The sequence below is a fragment of the Podarcis gaigeae genome (assembly GCF_964106915.1).
Source record: "Podarcis gaigeae genome assembly, chromosome: 17".
Lineage (NCBI taxonomy): Eukaryota > Metazoa > Chordata > Lepidosauria > Squamata > Lacertidae > Podarcis > Podarcis gaigeae.
The window spans coordinates 8941196-8966522 of record NC_139694.1 but is presented as its reverse complement, the minus strand read 5'-3'; the positions used below and the strand labels follow the sequence as shown (position 1 = coordinate 8966522).

The 25327-nt window shown below is 41.1% G+C and overlaps 1 protein-coding gene across 4 annotated transcripts; it reads right to left on the bottom strand.

The window, feature by feature from the left end:
- Positions 1 to 533: 533 nt before the first annotated feature.
- REST (RE1 silencing transcription factor) lies at positions 534 to 17343 on the bottom strand. Of its 4 annotated transcripts, none has more exons than XM_083718677.1 (4): positions 16802 to 17343; positions 11833 to 12752; positions 8078 to 8161; positions 534 to 6803 (listed from the first exon to the last, which is right to left on the bottom strand). In XM_083718677.1, exons 2-4 carry the CDS (start codon positions 12740 to 12742, stop codon positions 5092 to 5094), a joined length of 2706 nt encoding a protein of 901 aa, XP_083574803.1. In that variant the 5' UTR covers positions 12743 to 12752; positions 16802 to 17343; the 3' UTR covers positions 534 to 5091. The 4 variants fall into 4 exon arrangements, with proteins under 4 accessions (XP_083574803.1, XP_083574802.1, XP_083574804.1 ...); XM_083718676.1 differs by having other exon boundaries at positions 16351 to 16832; XM_083718678.1 differs by lacking the exon at positions 16802 to 17343 and adding an exon at positions 16000 to 16343.
- Positions 17344 to 25327: the final 7984 nt, after the last annotated feature.

Sequence of the window (25327 nt, the reverse complement as noted above, 5' to 3'; positions counted from 1 at the left end):
AGCTGTCATTCAGTTTACTGCTTCACAGGTAGCAAGACACAATTTCTGCTACAGAAATTGTCTCCTACTTCAATAATGTTGATTATCTGACAGGTGGAATATCAAAGAGGGTGGAAGAGCCCCAAAGATGACCATGGTCCCGTCACATCACCAATATAGATTTTTATGCATGCATCTTGTGGCCCTTTAGCGCAGGAGAGGACCAACTGTGAAGCTTGTAGGAGCCACTTAATTTTTTACTAAAACTCTAGGAGCTGACAATTGGGGTCTGGTTAATTCATATTCAAGGAATTTGTTTCAAGTATTGGAACTGAACTCAGGTTATCACAGTCCCTCCCTCTGCCTCTCACCAATTTAGGGAGTTATTTTCTTGCCACCGTTAAGCAACTGGGAGCAAGAAAGCCTTGTCAATCCATTTCAAATCACCCAGAGATCAACCAATATATGCTGCTCTTAACTTCTATCCACCCCTTCCATAGCCAATGGTATTATTTGATGAATATTCAGAAAAGACAGATGAAAGATACACATATTCCTTAATAAAGTTTATTGACATAACTATGCTTAGGAAAATACACTCATGGGTTAATATGCAATTTAGTTTAACACCTTACATTTTGGACAAAGGCTTGTACATAGTTTAGGTAAATAAAAAACCCAGGATATGTGATCTTTTCTGATTTTACATCTATTACAAACATATAAAAGCTCTTCATGCACTACAGTAGAGAGAAAGCATGAAAAAAAATTACCTTTGGTTTAAATTGACAGAATAATACAAGTATTGCACTGTAAAAAGCTTCAAACACGGTGCAACCAAACAAAATGTTTCAGTGCCAGCTTACAAAAAGTTCTTTAGCTAGTGTGATTTGCTTTTTAGGGGAGGGAAAGGTATATATACACATGTGTGAAACAATTTCTTAAACTACCTGGATGTAATTAATATTGTATTTCAGCTTGTTAGCTACACAATCAAGATTCAATAAACCTAACTGAACCTGTGCTTACAATACATCAGCAAAACAACATACTGAAATCAAAGGCATTATGAGTATTAACTGACCTGTCAGTTTGTTCTGTAGAAAAGATTTAAAGTTCCAGCCCTTAGGTCAATCAATCCCTAAATAGCAGCAATATTAAGATGTGTTGCCAAGTTCCTAGTAATCCATTCCTTAGGCTACTTTTCCAAAAACACTATAGATTCTACTAACTAGCCACACTGTCAAACAACATGAGATAATGCAGGATGTATCAGGCTGGGGTGTTATGACAGGCATTGCTGCTGAGAGAAGCCCTTCAATAAAGGAAGACGCTGGAAAGGAGTATCCAAAATTCCTGTGACAATCTCAAAATTCAATTTAAGAAATATCTACTTTAGGCAGAAACACAGTAACTCATCTGTAGCTTAACCCTAATTTCACTAATCCACTTGCAACATCTAACATTAAGTGACATTCCATCTTTTACCAGTTTTATTTTTAAACTGTTCAATCACTATGGGTACATCCTTCTATTCTAACAAAATAGGGGGAAACATACGGGAATTTCAAGTCAATCACAATATCCAATATATCTCAAGACACAACAATTACATCACTGGAAGATATTATTTTAATACTTAACAGTTTTGCCCTCTCAAACTCAGAAACACTACCCAACACAGGTACCAACTTCTACTGTCTTTTCTAGCGTGAAAGTTTTACTCCTGATCATTTGCTAGTAAGTTCTTCTGAGTAACATGACAACATTTTCTTGTAATGTGAAGTCATCTAATGTCATTACTGCGAGTGACACCTCTTTGCCTCTACCTTTTCAACCAACTTGGTTTTTAAAAAAAATAATCACAAAAAATGTAGCTTAAGGCCACAAAGGCTTTTACAAAGTGGAAACATCTTTTTTTAAAAAGGCAGAGAGAAAAAAACAACAACTCTACACTGTACTGGAGTTTCCAACCTCTGTCCAAACCTTTTACAAAACAATATTTTACAAAATGACAATATTTTACATCCAACAATAAAGTTGTGTTTAATACTATTCCAACTAATTGGTTAGGAAGACAATTCAGCAGTGTTTAATGGTTCAACATAAATATAGTTGCAACTTGATTCTCAGTTGACAATGATTGTCACAGCCAAAGTAAGTATTCAACACAAGCTATTCACACACAAATAACCAATGTTACACAATTTATTTCTGCCCTAAAGGGATTTTTCTCCCTCAGATCTTTGGCCTCCTATTAGAAAACTCCCCCCACCCACCCACCCACTACACAGAAGTATTAGGTTCCTGTATTCAGTCAAGTTATATTGAAAAAGAACCACAAAAGGTTCTAGCAGAAAGGAGGGGGAAAAGAGACCGAATACAGCTTAAACTAATGCAAGCGTTAGCAGTCTCCAAGACAAAAGAATAAAAGAGTTTGCTTTAATATTTCTGCAGCAGGTCAAAAAACTATCCTGATAGCCATTCTGAGGCACAGTTTAGCAGGATGTTCTTCTGCAAAAGGCCCCAGAAGTAAACAAGAGCCATGCCAGAATACACTCATGGGGTTTGTCCTGGAGAAACATCCTCACAGATCAGCCTTTGCCTACCTCGTGCCCTCCAGGTGGGAGTGGAAGTACATGGCATGGAAGGCATCAGATTGGCAAAAGCTGCTGGGATGGAATGTGCCCTTTGGAAGTGCAAGCTTCCATAGATGTTGCTTTGCAGGACTGCAGGTGGCATTTATATCTACAAATTTAGGAAAAGGGGATAGATGCAAAAGACCTGCAGCTTTCTCACTGCTCACACATTCCAAATGCCTCAAACCTTACTGATAACAGACTTGCTTTACTTGTGACTTTTCTCCCAGTGTTTGAAAATTCATAATATATCCAATCATTTCAACTCCTTTTTATGTCAAGTATAAAAGTATCAGGGTAATTAATTTAAGTTAGAACTTGATGGAATAAGGATCAGGAATTTCTACATCTTCCCTTATTTGTTGCTTTCCAAGATCTTCCTGATAGTGTTGATCACTTCAAATTCCATGTATTATGTAATTGCCAACATTTGTCTTTGACGAGCAGATAAGGAGCACAATCCACCTGGAAATTCTCCTGCACAGGACCCTCTGAAATGAGTATGAGCTGGGCAAGAGTACTTACAAATTTTAAAATTCACGTGTACTTTTAATGGATTTTTTGCTCTCATTTGACTATTCCATGTTTAGAACTCGACAAGCACCATCCATTAACAAATTAAGTTTCCCATGAAATTTCACATGCATGCCCCTATTCATTTTAATGGAGGGCAGTGAAAAGTTTCTCCCAGCAATAATAAATGCACTAAAACAGCAGAAGGTACTGTCTGCATAAAAATGCATACTATATGAATATATTATCCAACCTTATATACAGAGACATGTATGAACAATATTCTTGGGGGCACAATCTACTGAGAAGTTCCCCTTTCACAACGGGAGCTATCCATGAGCAGTAATTGGTTCTTAGTGTGGTCTGTGGGATGACATTCCTTTAGTATCATTTGTTCCAAAATCAAATAATTAAAGCTACAACACTGCACAAACTCAGAACCAGAAAATGTGGTCAAGATAAACAACACTGGCCACAATTAGCAACAAACCTGAAAATCAACATTACGGGAAAGAAACCCATTAACAAAAACCAAACATGCATATATAAAGTGTTCATATACACAGAAATAACTAAACTCCTAAAGGCTTAAACTGCATAGGTAAAAATAAAAACAATTATGTGCAACATTTTTTCATCTCTTAAAGCACAAGAAGAAATAAGAACCTTGTCGAAAAGTAGTATTTAACAAATAATGGATTCACTAATCAACAGAAAGGTAGAAAGAACTCCCAAGATTTTGGCTTGCTGATCATGATTGGGGGACCTGAAATGTATATGCAAATTAAATATATGATCATGCAATTATGTTTTCTGTTAGCCAACCTCAACATTTTTCTGAAAGTGCTCTTTTTACAAATAATCTGCCACAGTGAGTTCTTTAAGCATTCATCATACCAACAGGTGAAAATAAAAAAGGCGGATTTTTCTAGAAACAATTGGAGCAATATTTCAATTTCTAGGAGTTTATTTCTATAACACTTTGTTCAACAAGCACAGATGGCCTGTGCACTTGTCAGATTGCAAGGAATTATTAACCAGGGATGAGCCTGATGGTCTCACACCCAAGACTCTCATCCTTCCAAACAAGGAGAAGGACAAGAGTGAACCAGGCTGTGCTGTTTACTGAAGACATTATCTCCCTAACCACCCAGTCTGTCTTCAGAAAACCCCCATTCACATACAGCTAAGTATTCTGAATATCAGAACCACAGGGACAGGACCAGTTACTGTTTTCTTCCCATTAGGGGGTGGGAAAACTCACACACTTGGCCTTACCTACACTGCAATGGTGTAGAAATGGAATATGGGGAAGCAGTTCCACATTGTAGCAAGTGTATATAAAACAGGATCAAATAAGGGGTTTTTGAATGGGTGATCAGGAAGATACGACGTTCAAATAAATGCTGATTCACCTTTGACTTTCTCCTAGCAGTAAAGGGGAAAGGGAGAAGGAGCACATGTCTCATACCAGGCTGAAATATCTTCCTGGAATGTAATGACTGGACAGGCCCAGACTGTGGGCTCAGTCAACTGTTAATATCTCCTGCTCAAGTCCTATGGAAACAAACAGGACTCTGCAACAGCACAACAGTGCTCTTGCACACTTCTATTATTTTTTAGAGTCTGTGCAGGAGACACTCTTGGTGGATTGTTCCCCAAGGCTACATTTCTAAACCTACTAACTTGTGAATAGTTCTGCTTCAAGTCAACAGAAATACTCAAGAGATTCCAGGGCTCTATCCCAAGGAGTTCTGCCAATTTAACAAGCCACAGCATGCATACCCTATTTGCCCTCTCTAATCAAAGAGATACAAGTAATTAATTAGTTCAACATTTCATCAAAGGTCAGAAAAACACAACCAACTTTAAAAAGTATAAGCAAACTGAGCTTAAGCAAAGATTCTACAAGAACTGGTACCTAAGCTCTAGAATAAACTGTCATGAAACTGCAGTTTGGTTAATCTTGCCCCTTTGTTGCTTTCTCAAGATAGTACACATTTACTAAATGGCGATTCAGGTGCTTACTGTATTCACCTTCCTTTTTAAATGAACGATCGCAGAATATGCACACATAGTTCTCCTTTGTGGCCTTGGCTTCTGCCACTTCTTGGGATGGTTTCTGATCTTTCTCCTGTGCTGTCCGAGCACCATTTAACCCAGAATCATCACTGCCTTCTGATATGTTGTCACTTATATCGCTGCCCTCGTGACTGTGGATGCCTTCATCCTCTTCCATTTCCTGATTTTCATTTACTACTGTGCCACTGGACGATGCTGAAACCAGGTCTGCTTTAGTGCTCTTCTCCAGTTTTTCTGGCGATGGCGGTGGAGGAGCTTCTGCTGACTCTTCAGCCTGCAATTCTTTTGTAGAACTGACATCTTCTGGATGTGGGTTACGCACCGTTTCTATCTCACACGTTTGTTGTACCTCTTCAGTTTCTTGTATTGGATCAGGATCAGTCACAATCTGCATCTCACAAGTTTCTGTGGTTTCCGTATTTTGGGACAAATCAGGTAAAGCATCTTTTAGTACACCTGTCTCTTTTTCAGAGGTGGTATTTGAGTCCTCAGACCTGATACAAGGAATGACTGTCAGCTCAATTTCATTCTGAGAAACTGCTTTAATTGTCTCCTCTTCTGCCATGGGCATTTCTTGCTCTTTCACCTCTAGTTCTATATCCATAGCCTTGTGCTGCGCAGCCAGTGACTCATGATCTTGCATGTTCTCCACAGGAATGCACTGGCTCTCTCTAACATCAAGGATAACAGTAGGCTGGAGTTCACTGCAAGCATTATCAGTTACCTTACTTTCCTCCTCTTGTATAGCAACAGATTCTTTAGAGAACGGCTCCTCATCTGTGACCTTCTCACAATCAAGCTTTCTGTTGTTCTTACCAGGCTTACTCCTCAGATATTTCTTTTTCTTGTTTTTCTTCAGGCAAGAATTTTGCTTTTTGGTGACTTCTAATTTGTTTTCACTCTTTTGAGAGTCCTGACATTTAGGGGACATTTTTTCAGTTTTCTTTTTCTTCTTCACTATAACATCAGTGTCTGCTGCAAAATCTTTTGTCAAAGGAACAGGGGTGGCATCTGCTTTTCTCTTTGCTTTCTTTGTTTTACCAGATTTCTCTGTCATTTTCTCAGTTTTCACATTTGCCTCTTTGCTTTCAGCAACGGTTTTGCGACTTCGAGTTGTTACGTGGCCTATACCAACACTGCTAGTTGGTTTCTTTTCTTTTGACAGGTTCTCTTCTTTTACAGTTCTCTCATTTTTCTTTTCAGTCATCTCTTTCTTTGCCTGTTCTTGTTCCACGCCCTTATTATCACCACCTGTGTTTTCAGAAGTATTCACTTCATTCTTTTTAGTTCGTAGTCTTACTTTTGAGACATCCATTGTGATGTCACAACAGTCAGGGTGCCTGGATTTGATGTGATACTGCAAATTACACTTCTTGGATGCAGCATACTCACAGACTGGGCAAAGGAACTGCCGTGGGCTGACATGGAGTTCAACATGCTTCTTGAAGTTGCTTCGGTCAGCCGTTTTGTAGTCACAATGCGGGCAGGCCAGTGGTTTGGGCCCATCATGAACCTGCCTTGCATGCCGAGTCACTTCATGCTGGTTTGATGCCACATAGCTGCACTGCTCACATTTAAACGGCTTCTCACCTGAAGCAATCAAGAGGGAAATTACCAGTGATTAAATTACAAACAGCAACTTATTTGCACAGCTACAGATTTATACAGTTGTGCATGCTTTTGCATTTCTCAACTTAAAAAAAAAAAAAAGATTTTACAGTTAACACATTCACAAAAGACAGCAACAAACCAAAAGAAAGAAACAAAAACAAACATGCAAGCAACAACTAATCCACATATTCCATCTATGATAAATACATACCAGGAAAGATCAGTCTACAGTAATACTAGCAATTGGAATCCAAACCAAACTGGTCCACTGAAGGCAGTGTAGAAAAATGGAAATTATAGATGAATAGTAGGCTTACACAAATATTACACCACACCCATATAACCCAGAAACAATTATTTCCTCAAAAAGGTAAAATGTTTCTGCAGTGCTACCACTCAACCCCCCAACCCAGACATAAAACATAGTTCCAGGAAAAAAATACAAACTGACTGGGTGATCAGCAACTCTTACTTGAACATTAAATGTGAGTGTATACTAACAATAAAAACAGAAGTCAGTCATTAATATGTACAGCAGCAATCAACTTCACAAATTACATGCATGGAGGGGTTAAAATTCAATGGCTGTTTCAAAAGTTGTCACGAATGCAGGAAACACATTAAAAGTCATGTAGATAAGTGACAATCACAAGAAAGTTTTGCAATGGGAATGCTCCAGTTCAGCAATGCCCTCTTCTATTCTCCCCCAACCCCCACTTTTTTTGTTTAACACTCCCAGAACATCAGCATTCTGGGATTCAATGAGCATTGTTCAGTTCTCAATGGCATGCATTTGGGTTCCCCACCTTTGGGGGAGTATCAAAGTTTTTTTATAGTACTGCAAAGCTTTGCATTTCCCTGAGAACTGCTGATTTATTTTCCTCTTCTGCATGGATGATGCTTTGATGAATACTGGAAACATAGGTAACAAGTGGTGAAGGAAGTTCACTCTGTATATTGCGGAGGGGGGCTTTCAAAGCTCTTTCTTATCAGACAGGAGACTGCCCAGAGTAAAAAAATAAATAGCAGGGATTACAAGTGCAAAGCATCCAGCTAGCCATGGCTGTTTCCACAGCCAATGTAAGCACACAATTTACAACTCACCTACAGGCTGTTTTAGGCTTAAACCTTTGGCGGTCATAAACAGACTACGAATTTCATTCTGCCAATCCCTGCACTGACATATCAGACATTTAACGAATATAGCCACAACCTTAACCACCACGGCTCTCTTGAATTGCCTTTTTACCAACCTGAATGCGTGCGCATGTGCCTGGTTAAATGAGTCTTCTGAGAACTTGAATACGGACACATGGAACACCGATAGGGACGCTCTCCTATTAAAACAGATAAAATAAACACAAACTTAAAATCCTTAAATTGCTCAGAGGATTGAACTGAACAAACACACACACACAAAAACACACACAAACACAAAATAACTGAGCGGGACGATTTGGTGAGAGGAAAGTGGCATAAAAATGTTGTTTCATCTTAAAACCGGACTAAGATTTTGGTTTAAACATCTTCCTTCCCGGTCTAATATACCTGGCAAATACCTCAAATATAAATTATCTCTAAAATAACTAGCAACCTTCACCTACAAAGTAATTCACCTGCTCTATAAATATGACAAACACTAAATGAAACCAAGGTTAATTTTTTTTTTTAACCTCTCTTACAGAGGTGTGTGTGAGAGAGACTATTTTATAGTTTGCATTTGGGTTGAAGTGATTTCTATCCATGATATTTGTAAATTTTACAACTCTAGAAACAATCTAGGGTCTTTTTTATTCCCATATTGCAGATATTGTTGCTGAAAAATAGCTGCTTGTCTAAACCTGCCTTGTAATTCTTGGCTGAAGCAAGATTTAAACCAGGGAATTCCTGACTCCCATTCTTAGCTAAACATCCACAAATGCAATCATCAACAAGTGCAAGCGCCCCTGAACTCACAAGGACACTCTGCAACCTCCCACATACTCTTACAGAAAATAAGCAGCAGCAAAATTATCTCCCACCATTTCCAGCACTGCTGCTCAAATTACAGAAAATTCCAGTTCTCCCTCAACTCCTTTTGCAAGGTCAGAGGGAATGGGAGAGAGACTGTGTTCTCTCAGACTTGTCCTGAGGTCCGAGAAAAGGTAAATGATAGGGATGAACAATTTTTTGAGGGAAACTGTCTGACCTTGGTGAAGAAATCAAAAACTGTAGCTACAACAGTCTCTCATCTTCAGGTAACCCCACCCCCATTTCCCCAAATGTTTTCCCTTGGGCACAACTGCTTCAAGGAGCGTCAATCACCTTCTGGCAAAGCCATGCAACCCTCCTCTCCATTTGTCTTTCCTGTGTCAGAGGCCAGTAGTTTGGCCCTTCTTGACCAAGACTATCCAGGCACCTTGGCCAAACACCTGTACATCTCATTTTCAATGGGAGACACTTAAACAAGTTCTTCACATTAAAATGTACTGTGCTGAAGTTTGGCTCGATTATGCTCTAACTCAATGACCTCTAAAAGGTGTTATGGGACCCACTACCAGGTGGTAGCCTAATAGAATTTCTCCTAAAAACTCAGTTTCTATCAGACTTTTGCTAACATACGTTTTTCAACAGTCTGCACGTTTCATAACAGCAGCAATTAAACTGACTGACTGTCCCTATTGTTTATACTAGAGGTCTCTAACATTTTAGGACATGGAGTCACAGCTGTAAACCTAAAGAAACTGTTGAGTCCAACACAAAATACTGATTTCATGGGTGGATGGCAGAGGAAAGGGACTGATGTTCAGATTTCTCCCCATAAAAACACGTACACATACACAAAACAAGTATGACCAGAAACAATAGCAGGCAAGTCAAAATGAAACAACCCCCCCCAAAACACAACAAACAGACAAAACTCAAATTTAAAAAATCAAAAATCATGTAGGAGGGAAAGGGGAACTGTATGGGCACAAAGGGGAGTGCCTGAGGGCACCATAGTGCCTGTGAGTGCCACACTCTTAAGTATACAAAGTTGTATTGGGGTAACTTTCTTCTCCCCTTCACTCTTTTTAGTTGCAAATCTAGTATTACCACTTATTTGGAGTCAGCACCAAATGATTTAAAAAATACAACTTACTTTTTTTTCATTTAGTAGAAACTGGCCAGCACAAGGAAAAGAAATCACAGTGAGGAACAGAATTCTGCACATATATCCATAACTCAACTATTTATCATATTATGTCTGGTACAAGGTTACATTCTACATAGCATTACTGGAGCAGATATGTATCTATTTAGATAGGAGAACAGGGGCTATACACCACTTGAGTCTAAGATCACTAGAATATGCTACTGAACCTCAAGCACTTCCTTTTGCCTAATAATTCAAGCATGCACATGCCTGGCTTTCACTCCTGGCACCGCTGCAGGTTTTGTCTCCACTAATTATGACTAGTCTGTTTTTCTGCCCTTTTAACAATGTTTTTATACACAGAAATCTATAGGTGAAGATATTCACAGCAACAGTATCACCTGGCAATTTCTGCAATAAAGGGGCAAGGATAGGATTCAAAAGTGATCAACCACACTGTCCATTCCAAGCAGAGTACAGTTAGGGGAGGAAGAATGCTTTCCTGCAGCACCCAATGAATCTGCAACATTGCAAAGGAACAGCAAGATGGTCTCAGTTTCTGAACATATTAAGTAATCCACTACAGCCTCACAACTCCTTCTGTAAAAGAAGAAAGAAAAAAGTCTGCCACCTTGAAAAGAATCCAAGCCTGAATCATGACAGTTGTTTCTGCTCTATTAATGCAAAATCTGAGTAAAAGTGGCAAAAGAATGCAGGCCACCACTGCATACTATATATAATGAAGCTGAAATTCCAAAGCCTGGCTACTTGTGCTGGCTTGAATTCTCTTCATCCGTAGAACATAATTACATCCAATACTGGATTGAAATCCCTATCCACAATTTTTTTTATATATTCAACTGTTATATCCTGATTCTAGAAGTGCACTTAGATTGCTGTGTCACATCAAGTCTCATAGTTACTAAAGCACAATCCTCTGCTTGGCAGAAGCACAGCCACAAAGCTTCCTTACTTGCCAAACAGAACTTTCCGAACCGGGGGGTTGGGGGGGGGGTGGAGCACAGAGTTGCAAAAATATTGAGGCAGCTGGAAGGATTCAACAGCCATTTGGATGCCACCTCTGTGAGCAAAACTGGGCCTGCCCCAACTAGTATCTGGTCCCAATGATTGGCTTGGGATGAGGATTAGGCCAAAGAATTCATAGAAAAATACGAGGTTTGAGGGATACTCGTCATTTTGGAACTGCACTACCACTAGGTCCCTTAAGCTCAGCCCTAAGAGCAGCTACAAGCTTAAATACCACTGTCACTTTTAACTCAAACAAATTGTTTCTGATTTCATTTTAAAAATAGCTTCAAAAGCCAAGTCTACTTTTAGTGATTTCTGGCAATTTTGTTATTTTCCTGTTCTGCATTTCTTCAAAAAAATAACTTGGACACAAATGTTTTGTGAGTGTTTTATACAAACAAAACAAAAAGGTTGAGCAGAGAAAAACAAATTAGCTGACTGTGGCAAAGTATTTTCAAAAGCAAAAACCACCATTGTTCCCTTACTAGAGCTAATTTTCAGTATACAAACATCCAGTATATAAACATCCATTTTATTGGTGATTATTTAGAATTTGATTGGAGAAAATTGTAATTCTCAAAATACACTCATTCTCCTTAAAACCTATCAGTGAGAATCAGCAAATATCACCTCCCTTGCCACACAAAGATGTAATGAATTGTGTTTAGTTTTATTGTTTTACCCATTAGCTCTAATGTATAACACAATAATCCTGGTACACATAAGCCAATCATTTTAAATCAGAAAGTGCTAGTTTATAGCACAATTTATAACATGATGGCAAACATGTGTAAACGCACTCAAATCCAGCACACCCAAGTCCATTGCAAACAGCCAGACCTAAGAAACAGATACAACACTCACCTGTATGAGTTCGAATATGTTGCACATAGTTGTTCTTCCGGTCCGAAAAGTAGGAGCATTGTGAGCATGTGTACACTTTCCGTGGGAAATGGTTTCTTAAATGCTTCTTCCAGTGATATTCACTGACAGTTGTGTATGTGCAGATGGTGCATTTGTAGACCCTCTCATTTTCTCCAGCTTTGTTGTGGTGCTTCAAATGAGCCAGATAGTGATCATACCTGTTAGTGTTGTAGCCACAGCGATCACATCTAATGGGCCCCTTGGAGAAATCAACTTCATCCGTAGCACTGGAGGCAGCTTCTTTAACTTGGCCATGCTTCTCAGCTTTTTCTTCTACAATGAATCTCTTGGCACTGTGAACCCGAATGTGATGGACAAACTCCTTCTCTGACTCTGCCTCATACTGACACGGCTTACAGCGAAACGGTTTGTTCTTCAAGCTTTTACATTTGTCATCTGCACTCTCTGGAGTATCTGGCACCTCCAACGGGTAGCCCTTGTCTTGGCTGCAAGTATGAGGAACAGAAGGCTCCGTCAGTTCTGCCATTTCCACATTACGAACCTCAGGAGCTTCAAGGGATCCCAGATCCACATCTTCCAGGCGTCTATGGTTGTTCTCCATGCCCTGTGCTTCATCTATTCCTTCTCCATCGCTGTCTGAAAAGTTGGCATTGCCGACGGTTGTCAGTTCAGCCATTTGCCTCTCTTCACCAACCATGTAATCACAACAGTTGCCATTAACTTCTCCTGTCAGGGCCACATTTGCCAGCATAATAAGCTGTGGAGCTGCTAGCTCAGCTTTGGAAAGTTCCGAAAAGTCATACATGTCATTTGGCAAAGCCATGCCAAGGTTAGTATTTCCAGGGAACAGGCCACTGCCACCAGACTGCCCCAGCACTTGCATTGCCATATTAACAGTTCTGTTAAAAAGGGAGGGAAAGATTGTTTAAGTGTCTGTCTAGACATTATTATGTAATAATCCAAAACTGAGAACACTTCCAATAACAGTGACAATTTAATTATGATACTTATCTTGATTAAGAGAAATTGTGGTCAAATATGGCCACATTTTCCACAAAGTCAAACTTTTAATTGCATTATGATTTCATTTTATAGCAAAGTATCAGCATCCTTCCCTCCTAGCATGCTCCCAGGCAAGGACTTTATATTTAAAACGAGTTGTTCACATTTAATCTTTCTGTGTGCACAATTGTCATGCTAAATTCCACAATTGTATTTGTTCCAGTTACACTGTTATTCTGCTGCTTGCTGTCCACACCAGTGCCCTTCACTACCTATTTCTGTACCTGCACACACACTGCATTAAGATAGATCCACTAGAAGTAGCTGGGGATTTCTTTAATACTAATGTCTTACACAATAATTATATTTGGCGGGGGCAGGTGGCTGTATCCAAAACAATTTGGAATGTCCCATAGTCCCTTTTTACTCTTAAAAGCACAAGCACACTTTCCCCAGACTGCAAAAAAAACGCAGCAGCAATGAAATATTTAAATTATGATAGAGAGTTATTGCGCAAAGCCTATGTATTTTAATGTGTGGAGATCTTCAGAGAACAGCTCCTTTGAACTGGGCTGCTGAAATTCAAGCACATTTTCAGCATGCAGCAATTGGTAGAAATAGGTCTTTTTCATTTGGTATTGTGGACCACAGAGGGGAAAATAACTAGGTTTGGCTCAGGTGATGAGCAAATGTGGATAGTGGCCATCCAATGAAATGTCACCACACATGAGAAACTTCTTGACAAACCACCTACCAAAAAGTGTGCTAAATGAGCTTCTATGCCAGTGGTGACTATATAGGTATGCAGCAGGATATACAGTATATATTTTTTCTTATCAGATTTCCCAGTAAGATGAAATCAGGATTATATGCTTAAAAAGCACAACTGAAATTTTTATGACATGTGGATGCTGCAAAAAAATTATCTGAATGCACTGATTCCACAATAAACTCCAACTATAAGCACACCTACACCCAAGCATGCTTCATTTAACAGCAAACATGGAGAGCCTTGTAACCTAGCCAAGTGTGAATAAGGTTATTCATTATAATTAACTGGTTATCACTTTAAAAACATGTCTAGGATCCAAAGCATTAAATCTGAAGGCCACACCATTCATCTTGAAATGAAAAGCTGAAACTAGGCATACTTTAGTTAAATGTGCAGGGTTTTATGAATACTGATAACAGTTGTAGCAAAACAATGCTTTGTCTTTTCCAGAACATTACAAGGAAAAATAGATTTAAAGTGCTAATTGTTTTGAGATGTCTCATGGGAAGATAATTGTTGATTAACTAACTATTATTAATTCTTTAGCAGCTAGCATGTGGTCCAATAATTCTGTATAAAGCAGGCTTCCTCAACCTCAGCCCTCCAGATGTTTTTGGCCTACAACTCCCATGATCCCTAGCTAGCAGGACCAGTGGTCAGGGATGCTGGGAATTTTAGTCTCAAAACATCTGGAGGGCCGAGGTTGAGGAAGCCTGGTATAAAAGGTAAATGGGTAAATAGTTGTCATTGCTCCTTTGCTTCGGAAAACCAACTTTCAACACCAAATTTGAATAACAAGAGCAATTAAACAATGATGGTCTAGATTAAATAATGCTTTAATCCAATGCACTTTATTTCTAAACACCAAAATCCTCTAGGCCACAGCACCAGAGTTAGTTGTAATGCAATACTGCAGAAGTCCCTACCAAGCAAGGAGCTAAGCAGTCCTCTTACCACAATGGGAAAGGCCATGTTAAAAATATATTTTGTTATGGCCTTCTTGAAAGTCAGAACCAAAGATCAAACAAATGCTAACTGGAAGACAGTTCCATTATTGCAGAACCATCACAGCAGCATACACACAGGAAAGTCCTCAAAGACCTGGCTTGGGCCTTACTTCCCCTTGTAGTACTACAGTTAAATCATTCCAAAAACCTTTCCACAGGCCAGACTTCTTAAAACCTACTCAGAGTTGTTGTTCTACTGATACAATTACCTACACTGCACAAGTACAAAATAAAACAGTGAAGCTACCTAGAGTAAGGCATCATGTAAACCATACATGTTCTTTGAATTATTTCAAAGTAAATACCTACAGACCAGATATATCCCCACAGTATGTAGGAATTCACAGCAAAACAGGAATGGCTGTCGGTGATGTGTATTTTTGTGTAATTCAGGATTTGTTTTCAAAACTGAAAATGCAGACACCATGGCTTTCTCGGCTCCCTTCTCTTCTACTAAGGTACTGAAGAAAAGCTCAAACACACACACATTCCTCAACAAAGTGTGTTTGGCAAGTTTCTTGGTCTTGAAATTAGTCAACCAACAGCAGGGTGGGGATTGTATTTAAATAAAATGCTGGTCTCGTTTTCGGCCTAAACGCAAACGAGCTCAATGACCTACATACACAATGTTATCAAGGCAGAAAGTAAAAAGAACTAGCAGTGTTTTAAAGTCTGGAAGCTTTCAAATGCCGATGGTCTTTTATTCAGCCTCCTGCACGTTTGCTGAGAAATTAAATTCCAAGTTTTTACTCCCAAGTAAAGGAACTTGAGGCCGCAGCTATTCGCCGAAAAAAAAAGCTCACAATGGGAGAAGCCCGTTACCAAATTGTGTGTACCATCAGCCCCAACCACCATCGACTGCCGCTGCTGCTGTTGCATTCCAGAAATAGGCATTCGGCCATTTTCTCAAATACCAAGTAGAAGCACAAAGCAGCTCTCTTTGCAAAACTCTTGCCTGCAGCGCACAACGCACAAACTCACCGAAGTCGGTGCTGCTGCTCGGGAAGCGGGTGCGGGGGGAGGGGGTTGCCTTCGCCTCGTCAACCCACTTCGCCCCCCCCCTTTCCTTCAACCTTACCCCCCAACTACCACACCCGTCCCCCAAAAAGTTACAACTCTCCAGCAACTTTATAAAGAAGGGGGGGAAAGTGAGCGAGGGCGAAGATTTGCCCAACTTCCTCTCACCCCACCCCCAACCCAACACTCCCCCGCCCCCCGCCCCAAGAGAAGGAGGGCTGGGGCCTTTTCCTTTCTCCCCCGAGACCTAAGCAATGCAGCTTAGTGTATGCGGGGAGATTGTGTTGCCAGGTTGTTCTGCAACGTCTCCCTCCCCCCACCGCCGCCCACCCCCCCTCCAATACATACACATGCAACTTCCCACGGAGACACGCCACGAGTCTCCCTCTCAACTCGTTCCCTTCTTGGGTGGGGGCGGAGAAGGAAGCTGGGGGAAGGACTCAGTAGGGTGGTAATAGGTTGGCGATGGGGGGGGGAGGGAGTTGAGAGAGTTAAGTTCCGTACTTTCCTCCTCCAAGGAAAACGTGGTTGGGGGTGGGGGGCTGGGGAACGTGACCCGAGGCCCACCCGATTTCCACACACCCCCACACACCCGCTTTGCTGAGGGTGGGGAACGCGCGAGCCTCCCCCTGGCCCCATCCATCCCTCGGCACCGGAGAGCGCAAGGTCACCGCGCGGCGCACAAAAGCGGCAACTCACGGCGAAGAGGCCCAGCGGCGGGGGAGGGCGAGAAATCGCTGTCCAGCTCCACCACGCAGGGCGGCGGCTGAAGCTGCGGAGGCCTCGTCGGCCCGGGAGACGGCGACGGCGAAGGCGGCTCCTCCCCGCCGAGCCTTCCTTCCGGCCACCGGGGACTAACGGCCGTTGGTCTTGGCGGCGGAGGAGAGGCTGTTCCTCGGGGGGGGGGGGGCTCCTCAAGCGGCTTCCTTCCTGAGAGGCCCCTCAGCCAGCCTGCCTGCCTGCCTGACTTTCCCCCCCGCCCGGCCGCCCTCACTCCACCCACTCCGGCGACGCCGTCCCATGCGCAGCAGCAGCAGCAAGCAGCCGCCCTCAGATCAGCCCTGGACAGCGCCACAGGCTCGCTCCCGCTCCCCTTCCTCCCTCCCAACGCCAGCACCACCAACCCGGCGGCGGCGGCGGGGCAACTCACCGCCTCTCCTCCGAGGCCCGAGGGAGTCGAGGGGGCGACAACGAGCTTCCCCTCAGCGCCGAGACGAGCGGGCGGCGGCGCGCATTCCAGCACTCACCACGCGCGTGGCAACGGCAGCCACGGCGAGCGAGCGAGGAGGCCCGCCCAAGCCGAGGCAGTTATTGCCCCGGTCCCGCCCCTTTCCTCATGGCGCGTCCCCTCTTCTCCCTCCCCCTCCTCACAGCGCCTCGTTAGGCCAGGTCACGCTTAGGCTGCCTCACGAGCAAGGCCTGGTGAAGTGGTGGTGGCGGCGGCTGTGTTATAAGAGCACCAGCCAGCCGTAGCTTCTGACTTTGCCAGGTTGTTTCGATAACTTGCCTCGTTTTTTGTTAGTCCCACAGCTGGAGGAGGTTTATCGAGGGGGGGGGGCGGTGTAAGGCCCTGAGTTAAGGAACTTCCTCCTCTCCTCACCCAAGATTTACCACAGATGTTGCACAGCCCCTGCTTTTTGGGCCTCCGTTGGTTCGTTATCTACCACCTCAGAAGAACCTACTCAATAAACACATAACAAAAAACACACACACACTGTTGACTCAAGAGACTCTCAGGCACAGGAGCACTCACTGAACCCCTCAGACTTGGAAAACTGCAAATGGGAATTTCTCTCATCATGACCAGCTTGTAAAATAAGGAGTGGTGTTGAGGTGATGAGATTTAGGCTGGTTTGGGGATTCTTAGAAATGCCCAACCTCAGCGCATGCTAAAACTGACCCTGTGCCATAAATCACTAATTATTCAGGCAGCCTGTTCCTCAATGTTATGGAAGGCACTTTCCCCGCCAAAGATTCAACCTGTTCGCTTTCTGTTAAATAATACTCACACAGACTGTTCTTGCAATCTTCTTTGCAGGCAGAGCTGGGAGAAAGCTTCGTTTAATATGGATCTAAGCAGGGCTTTTTTCAGCCAGAACCTCTCAGGTGGGCGCCATTGCCATTCTAAGAGAATGAGGGAGGCATTCGTGGTGAGTTTTGGCACCTCTCTTTCTAGAAAAATAGCACTGGATCTAAGGAAATGTTAAGGCTACAGCTCCTTCGCACCAATGGGATCTTCCGTCCCATGTAAATAGCAATGGTGGGACCATGGTGGGGATAGACAGTTAAAGTACTCTTCCCTCCATACCTGTCCTCAAACAAATTGCCCCCCCCCTCGGCTTTTTAATTTTTTTAATAACAATGCATAATTAGTGTCATCTCTATATTTGCCTCTGGAGCTTTCCCTTGAGAGTGGTTGATGGGCACCTCATTCACCAACTTCAAGTGAGACAGCCAATGTAAACCTGAGAAGTCACACTGAGCTTAATATGGCTTACTGCGGATTAAATGTGCATAATTTTGCATCTCAAGTCTGAGTTAGGAAGTCTGTCCTTCATTACTACCCTGGAAGAACATATGCAATCCAGGCTGATTTCAACCATCATACTGTCTTAGGAATAATACAGGTTTACCTTATAGGGTTGTTGTAAGATACATGGAGAAAATATGTCCAAATCACCTAGAACATTCTAAAGAACTAGATAAAATGCTAAGTGATATAAATAATTTTGACCAACTTTTTCTGAAGCCAAGAGTTTTTGGATGCCATTGTGTCAGCTTCTTAAATCCTAGAGGAGAGCAAGGCAAGCAAAAATGCTGAGGGAACGAGGGAAAGAAACAGTGTGGGAAGCAACACAGCGGACTGGGGAAATGAAAGTTGGGGTTTAGATATGATTGCCAGATGTCTCAAGGCCTAGACTCGAGGACAGACTTCTGGAGTGAGACTTGGAAGTATTTGTATGTTTTTAGTTATTAATTCTCATCTGATTTCCAGATCAGGATCTCATGGTCATACTTATATGCTATATATTATACTTGCCTTTCTTTACTATATTTATAAAGGCTGTCCTATAAAATAACATTCCCTGGAAGTTTCACTAAAAATAAAATGCAACATAATAATAAAAAAAGCATTATCCTTGTTTATTTCCAGCAGAGGAAGAAATAATACCAGTTGGCAGCACAGCCATAAATCAAATACTGAGAACAGGGGGTAGCATTCAGCTAGGTTTTACTTTTAGTTAGTCCCAATTATATTATTTAACATGATAATCAGAGAATCATAGAAAAGTAGAGTTGGAAGGAACCCTGAGGGTCATCTAGTCCAACCCCCTGCAATGCAGGAATATGCAGCAATGCAGAATGACACAGCTGTCCCATATGAGGATCAAACCTGCAACCTTGGTGTTATTAGTACCACACTATTATGTTAGGTCCATTAATTTCAGTGCATCTGCTCTGAGTAAAATTTAGTTGAATACAACCCTCAGATTTTAAAACCACAAGTTGTTTAAAAAGCCCAGGTGGAATAAAAGGACTACACCTAGCAGTGAAAAAGCCATAGAGAAGACATGAGGTGAGCTTCTCTTGGGATGCTAGTCCACATCTGGAATGCCACCATTCTCACTAGTGGACACCTCTCACTAGTAGACACCTGCCTTGTTTCACTTGGTGGGGCGCCAGGAGTAGGGTCTTTTAAGAGGATCTCAAGATTTAGATAGATGTATGCTAGAAAAGTTGGTGCTGGAGGAGACTCTTGAGAGTCCCATGGACTGCAAGAAGATCAAACCTATCCATTGTTAAAGAAATCAGCCCTGAGTGCTCATTGGAAAGACAGATCATGAAGCTGAGGCTCCAATACTTTGGCCACCTCATGAGAAGAGAGGACTCCCTAGAAAGGACCCTGATGTTGGGAAAGATGGAGGGCACAAGGAGAAGGGGACGACAGAGGACGAGATGGTTGGTAGTGTTCTGGAAGCTACCAGCATGAGTTTGACCGAACTGCGGGAGGCAGTGGAAGATAGAAGTGCCTGGAGTGCTCTGGTATAGGGGGTCACCAAGAGTCGGACACGACTAAACGACTAAACAACAACAACATGCTAGAAAAGACTATCTGTCAGGTAGCCAGGCTCCAAGCGGTTAAAGATTAGGACCAGCACTAATGGACCCAATAATTGGACCCACTAATGGACAAAGCACTGATGCAATATGGCCAAAACCCCATTCCCAGTCAATAATCTCACCACACTATTTTGAACCAACTACAGCTTTTGGACAATTTTGATACAACACATTGTAATATAGGAGCATAACTGGCCAGCTATCTCCATCCAAGTATGGGCACAGCTAGTACCGGTAGATCACCCATGTCACTGTCCTAGCACAGAAAGGGAAAGATATAAATGCAAAATGATGGGGGGAGGATGGGGTGTTAAGCTCTGAAAAGAATGTGATTGAGGAATGAATGCTGGAAATGGACCTCAAGGAAAACCTCTGGGCCCCTTTCTCCTTGGGATTAACATTTTCCCTAACTGAACCCTTCCCTAGCCTAAGGAGGTGGCTAAAATCCTAACCAGTTCCAATCCTGAGATCCGGCAACCATTCAGTTAAGAAAAGGTATAAGGAGGCAAGAGGTCCAGACCAAAGAGTCAGGATTAAGAGGGAAAAGAAAAATTAGAAAGAATTAGTAGAGAAAGGAGAGGAGTACACAGTCAGGAGCTGTTGAGTTGAGAAATCATCTACCTATTTGAACTAACCAGGCATGTTTTTGGCTGTGGGCCAAAGTATATCAAGGATTCTGTAAATACTTTTGAGAAATGCTAAAAGGAAGCTCAGAGAAATTTGGCATGTGTGAGGGAGTTACATTTAAATGAGTATGGTTTGTTTTCATCCACTGAAGTATGGGTCTGTTGAACTTGTTGCCCAATCATTTATGTGAGCTGGAGATCCCATTTTTAGAACAAAAGTGCTATCTGATGAGATGCTAAATTGTGACCCCCACCTGAAGTTGACACCCTCAGGCACTTTTCTCCCACCCTGCAAATTAAAGGTTGTTTTGCAGGCTGTTGTTTTGCAGCAAGGAATTGTTTCTGTAATGGGAAGAGGCAGGTGGGGGCATAGTTGCTGGGTTCTTCAGCTGGATATAATTTCACCACTTCATTAGGCTGTGAGTACATTTTCTAATATTTTTGCAGGTACTGAATGGTTCATGCATAGCTAGCTTTCCTTGACAGTGCAAAAGCTTGGGTGTTTTTATTAAAGTAACAGGGTACCTTCAAAAAGTGTGTTATGTGGCCTGGGGAGGGGTTCTGCTTTTGAAAAAGAAAGTAAAAAATTCCACCAGGCACTCCCACGCCAAGCCATTAGGCTTATCTATAATAGCTCTTTGGATCCCAGACTGTTTGCTATAGTTTGAGATGTAGGTTTTCAATTTACTTGAATGGCCACAAAAACATGCAACCTAGTCTGTATATCTTTTGCATTTTTAAAATATCCAAACCTTTTAGGCAGTAGAAATTACAGAATTTTATTGTTTTTCTTGATCTCAACCATTCTTTCACAATCAACAGCTAAATCACATGCATACAATCCACGAGAATATCAAAATTATATCAAGATTAGCAAGACATTGTTTACAGTCCTACAGCCTGATTTCACATATCTCACTCAGGTATTCCAAGTTACACAAAGTCAACAGTGTTTTCTTTCTAATAATATTTCAGCTAAGAATTTTTATATAATCCATAATCAGTTATGTAGCTGCACCTTCTGCACCTTGTTATTTCAAAGCATAACAAATAGGTAGAATGTTAAGTTTTAGTTATTTATTTCACAATATTTATACATAAACTGCATCATTGTAATAAACCTCTAAGTGGTTTACAATAAATATTTAAATAATTGGCAAAGAAAGCAAAAAACAAGTAATTAAAAACAGTTAAAAGTTTGTTAACATTAGACTAAAAATAAATTAAAACACATCAACTTTATGTGTCTGAATGAACTTGCCCAAGCAAAAGTGTTTTAAGCAGGTGCCAGTGCCGAAAAGAGTACAGTGGTGCCTCGCAAGACGAAAAGAATCCGTTCCGCGAGTCTCTTCGTCTTGCGGTTTTTTCGTCTTGCGAAGCACGGCCATTAGCGGATTAGCGGATTAGCGCTATTAGCTGCTTAGCGGTTTAGCGGCTTAGAAAAAGGGGGGGAAAGTGGAAAAATATCGCAAGACTCGCAAGATGTTTTCGTCTTGCAAAGCAAGCCCATAGGGAAATTCGTCTTGCGAAGCGCCTTGAAAAACGGAAAACCCTTTCGTCTAGCGGGTTTTTTGTCTTGCGAGGCATTCGTCATGCGGGGCACCACTGTACAGCAAAAGCTCCTGCCTGATGTCATTAGGCAGGGGGTTTCAAAGTTTAGGTGCTGCCACACTAAAAGACAGATTTCTTAAACGTGTTGAACAAGTATTATTTGGCACCTGTAACAGTTCTGAAGATTGATGCAGTTAAGTGGGTACATATGGAGTAAGGCAATCTTAGAAGTACACTTTCATCTCCTGATATTCTCCTCAATCATCTCCCAGAGAATCACAATATTTGAGCAATACTAATACTCCGTTACACTTTTATACCTCCAGTTCATATCTTCCACCCCAAATACTATTTTTGAGTGTCAAATGTCATCTTAATATGAGTTTGTAAGATTAATAATAATAATTATTACGATGCCCCAAATCTAAGAATCCTCCCAAATGCTTCTTCCTAAGCCTCTCTTCCATGTATCTTGGTATGAAATAGGGATGGGGAAAGCTGTAGCTACGGTATTTAAATTTTATTTTATGTGCTCCAGCTCATATCAAATATTATAAAGCCAGCTAGGTAAAGAGGAGCTAGAAATAATATTAATGGTTAATGATAGTTATGGGAATGAGAATTATGGGCTTCTATGTTCATTGGCTTCTCATTCCAGTAGTCTGTTGAGATGTTATGAGAAAGATAAGGTGTGCAGAATAATCTATAATAATATGTGTGATTATAGATAAATTAGCATTATAAATTATGCACAGCACAGTCTTATAATAAAATTTTAGGGTGCACACACATAGCAGACACCCACTTCACAGAAAAACAAACCTTCACCCTTAAAAATTCAGGTAATATTCCCTGAGAAAAAATACACTTAGAACAATCCCAAAAACCTTCTTGGCTCTCCTAAGGACTCTATTTCCTCTGCAAAAGAAGAACCTTTCCCAATAGTTATTTCACTTACAAATCTTTCAAATCCTGCCTTAAGGGCATATTTTCTGTATGAAAAGGGTATGCCTGCGACTTGGATTCAAGACTATTTATCATCTCAAAAGAATGGCCAGACTGCCCAGGTATTGCAATCAGTAAGTGTGCATGCACACGAAAGCTCATACCAAGAACTGACTTAGTTGGTCTTTAAGGTGCTACTGGAAGGAATTTTTTTTGTTTTTAGTAAAAACATAATCATACATTGGGGAAAGAAGCCACACTTCCAAATTTTTATGGAAGTCCCCCCTTTTTGTGATGTATGTATGATGCTCTTAGGGAGGTGTTTGGCTAAGGGGTTGGGCAATGACTAAAGTCTTTAAAGGTTCCTGCACACTCTGTTCTGGGTCTCTCACCTCATTGCAAGAAGTCGGGGGTGGGGGGGTGGGAGAGGACTCTGTTACAACAGAAAAGCAAAGCAAAATCTGCCTCTCTTTCACTGGATCCTGTCTCCATCCATTCTTCTCTGACTGATCATGGACTTAGGGGACTCAGAATTCCTTGGGAAGTTGGGCAGCAAAAGCCAACCCCCAATTTTTCTACAACAATACTGTTAACTGCTTGTGCAAAATGCAACATTTTACAGAAATTAAAGTTAACATGTTTGTAGAAGGTATTTTGGTGGAAAGTCGTTCAGAGACAGCATACAAACAGCATAATTCCTGGTAAGGAACACAAAAAACATTGTACACAATCCTGCACAAGTTAACTGTGACTAAGGCCTAAGACAAATATAATGTTCTCCAACGTATCTCTTACCTGTGTTTAGAAGATTGGGAACGACCTGCAGGCTTTCACAATGTTTTATCCCTTCCTTTTTTTGGAGGTCGTCATGGCACAGCAAAAACTCTGATAGTTTGGGCACTTGTATGGGGTAATTGGCCAGGGACAGGAGAAGGTGTATATGCCATTGTATAGGCAAATGAGAGACGATTTACCCACCCACCAACCACAGCTCTATGTAAATAAATAAATATGCTTACTTTTGCTGAGGGAACCAACTCAGACTGTTATTCTGTGTGTCAGTGGCTATAGGGTCCCATGAGGATTTTTCAGTAGAGGAGGCACAAGTGTTCCAAGACCCAACACAAAACACCCAGAGTTCAGACCCCCTGGGCCAGTCCCATATCACATCCCTCCTGGCCTTCTCCCATCCATGAATGTTCTCCTGAATATACCCCCAGCCTGGTGTTCCTCTGGGTTTCCACCCCCCACCCCCGCCAAGGTCTGAAATAAGATGTAAACCTAGAATTGGCCTGGGGGGTATTTCCAGGACATAATCAACAGGCATAGGAAGGTTTAAGATCCTCTTCCACCATAGTCAGTGCAGTAAACTGCGGTAAACTTAAAATACCTTGGCAAACACAGCTTTGGGAAATAAAGCATGTAGCCGTGTTACAACTTTTTAGCACAACTTTTTAGGAATACTTTCAAATTCCAAAAAAGTTGTGCTAAAAATTTGTAGCATGACTTGGGAATGCAAAATATTTTTGATTAAATTATTTTGATTAAATTAAATTAGTGTAATTTTGTTTTGCTTGGTAAGTAAAATGTGTGTAAAATTGCATAGGAGTAATTTTAAAATTTGCCAAATACTTGCAGTTATATATTAATATTATTTTTATGTATTTATGTATTATTTAGCATTATCTGACATTTTCAGAAAGTAAAATTTAAATTCTTTGGTTTTCCAAGAGCAGTTTACATGCTTCTTCATCAAATGCATAATTACTAAGCGAAATGCTGCCATTCACAAAAAAATAAAATTTATCACACCCAAAAATATATATTTCACTGAAGAAATTTGCAAAAATTAAGTTTTACCTCCTAAAATGACACACCCTGCTCTGACATGCTAATCAGCAGAAAAACTGTTCTATCTTGATTCAAACAGTGGTTATATCCTTCTTTGAAAAACTCATAAATAGATCTGTGCTGGGAAATTATGCTTAAGAGTTTTCCAATAGACAGACAGGTCAAAATTTACATAGCAGAAGAATTACTTGGCAACATTGGATCATTTCAAAACATGGGAGAATGTCCAGTGTTGTTTCGTTGTCCCAGCAGCTTCCTCCTGAAATCATTTTGCACTGAACAGCAACTAATCTAATTAACAACAAAGAGTCTTGTGGCACCTTAAAAGACAAACAAATTATTATGACATAAGTTCAAGTTCCATTCTTCAGATGCACGAAGCATTATCAGTTTGCAGGGTTATTCATTCACATCTACGCATGGTGAGCAGTTGTAAGCCGTGAACTCAGAGGGAGATGAAATGCAACAAGTGCAAGCAGTGGCAATTCATTTGGGGCTTGGAATGTATGTAAAACAAGCATAGTGTCCTTTCACAAACGATAACACAAATGATAATGTTAGAAACTCAGCAATGCTGAGTT

What these genes read in the sequence shown, in the direction of transcription:
- REST (XM_083718677.1), bottom strand. Translation starts at nt 12,742, where the DNA reads ATGGCAATGCAAGTGCTGGGGCAGTCTGGTGGCAGTGGCCTGTTCCCT. An exon ending in ACATATTCGAACTCATACAG is followed by an intron (nt 8,162 to 11,832) that starts GTGAGTGTTGTA and finishes CTGTTTTAATAG; the next exon opens with GAGAGCGTCCCTATCGGTGT. An exon ending in GCACATGCGCACGCATTCAG is followed by an intron (nt 6,804 to 8,077) that starts GTTGGTAAAAAG and finishes TGATTGCTTCAG; the next exon opens with GTGAGAAGCCGTTTAAATGT.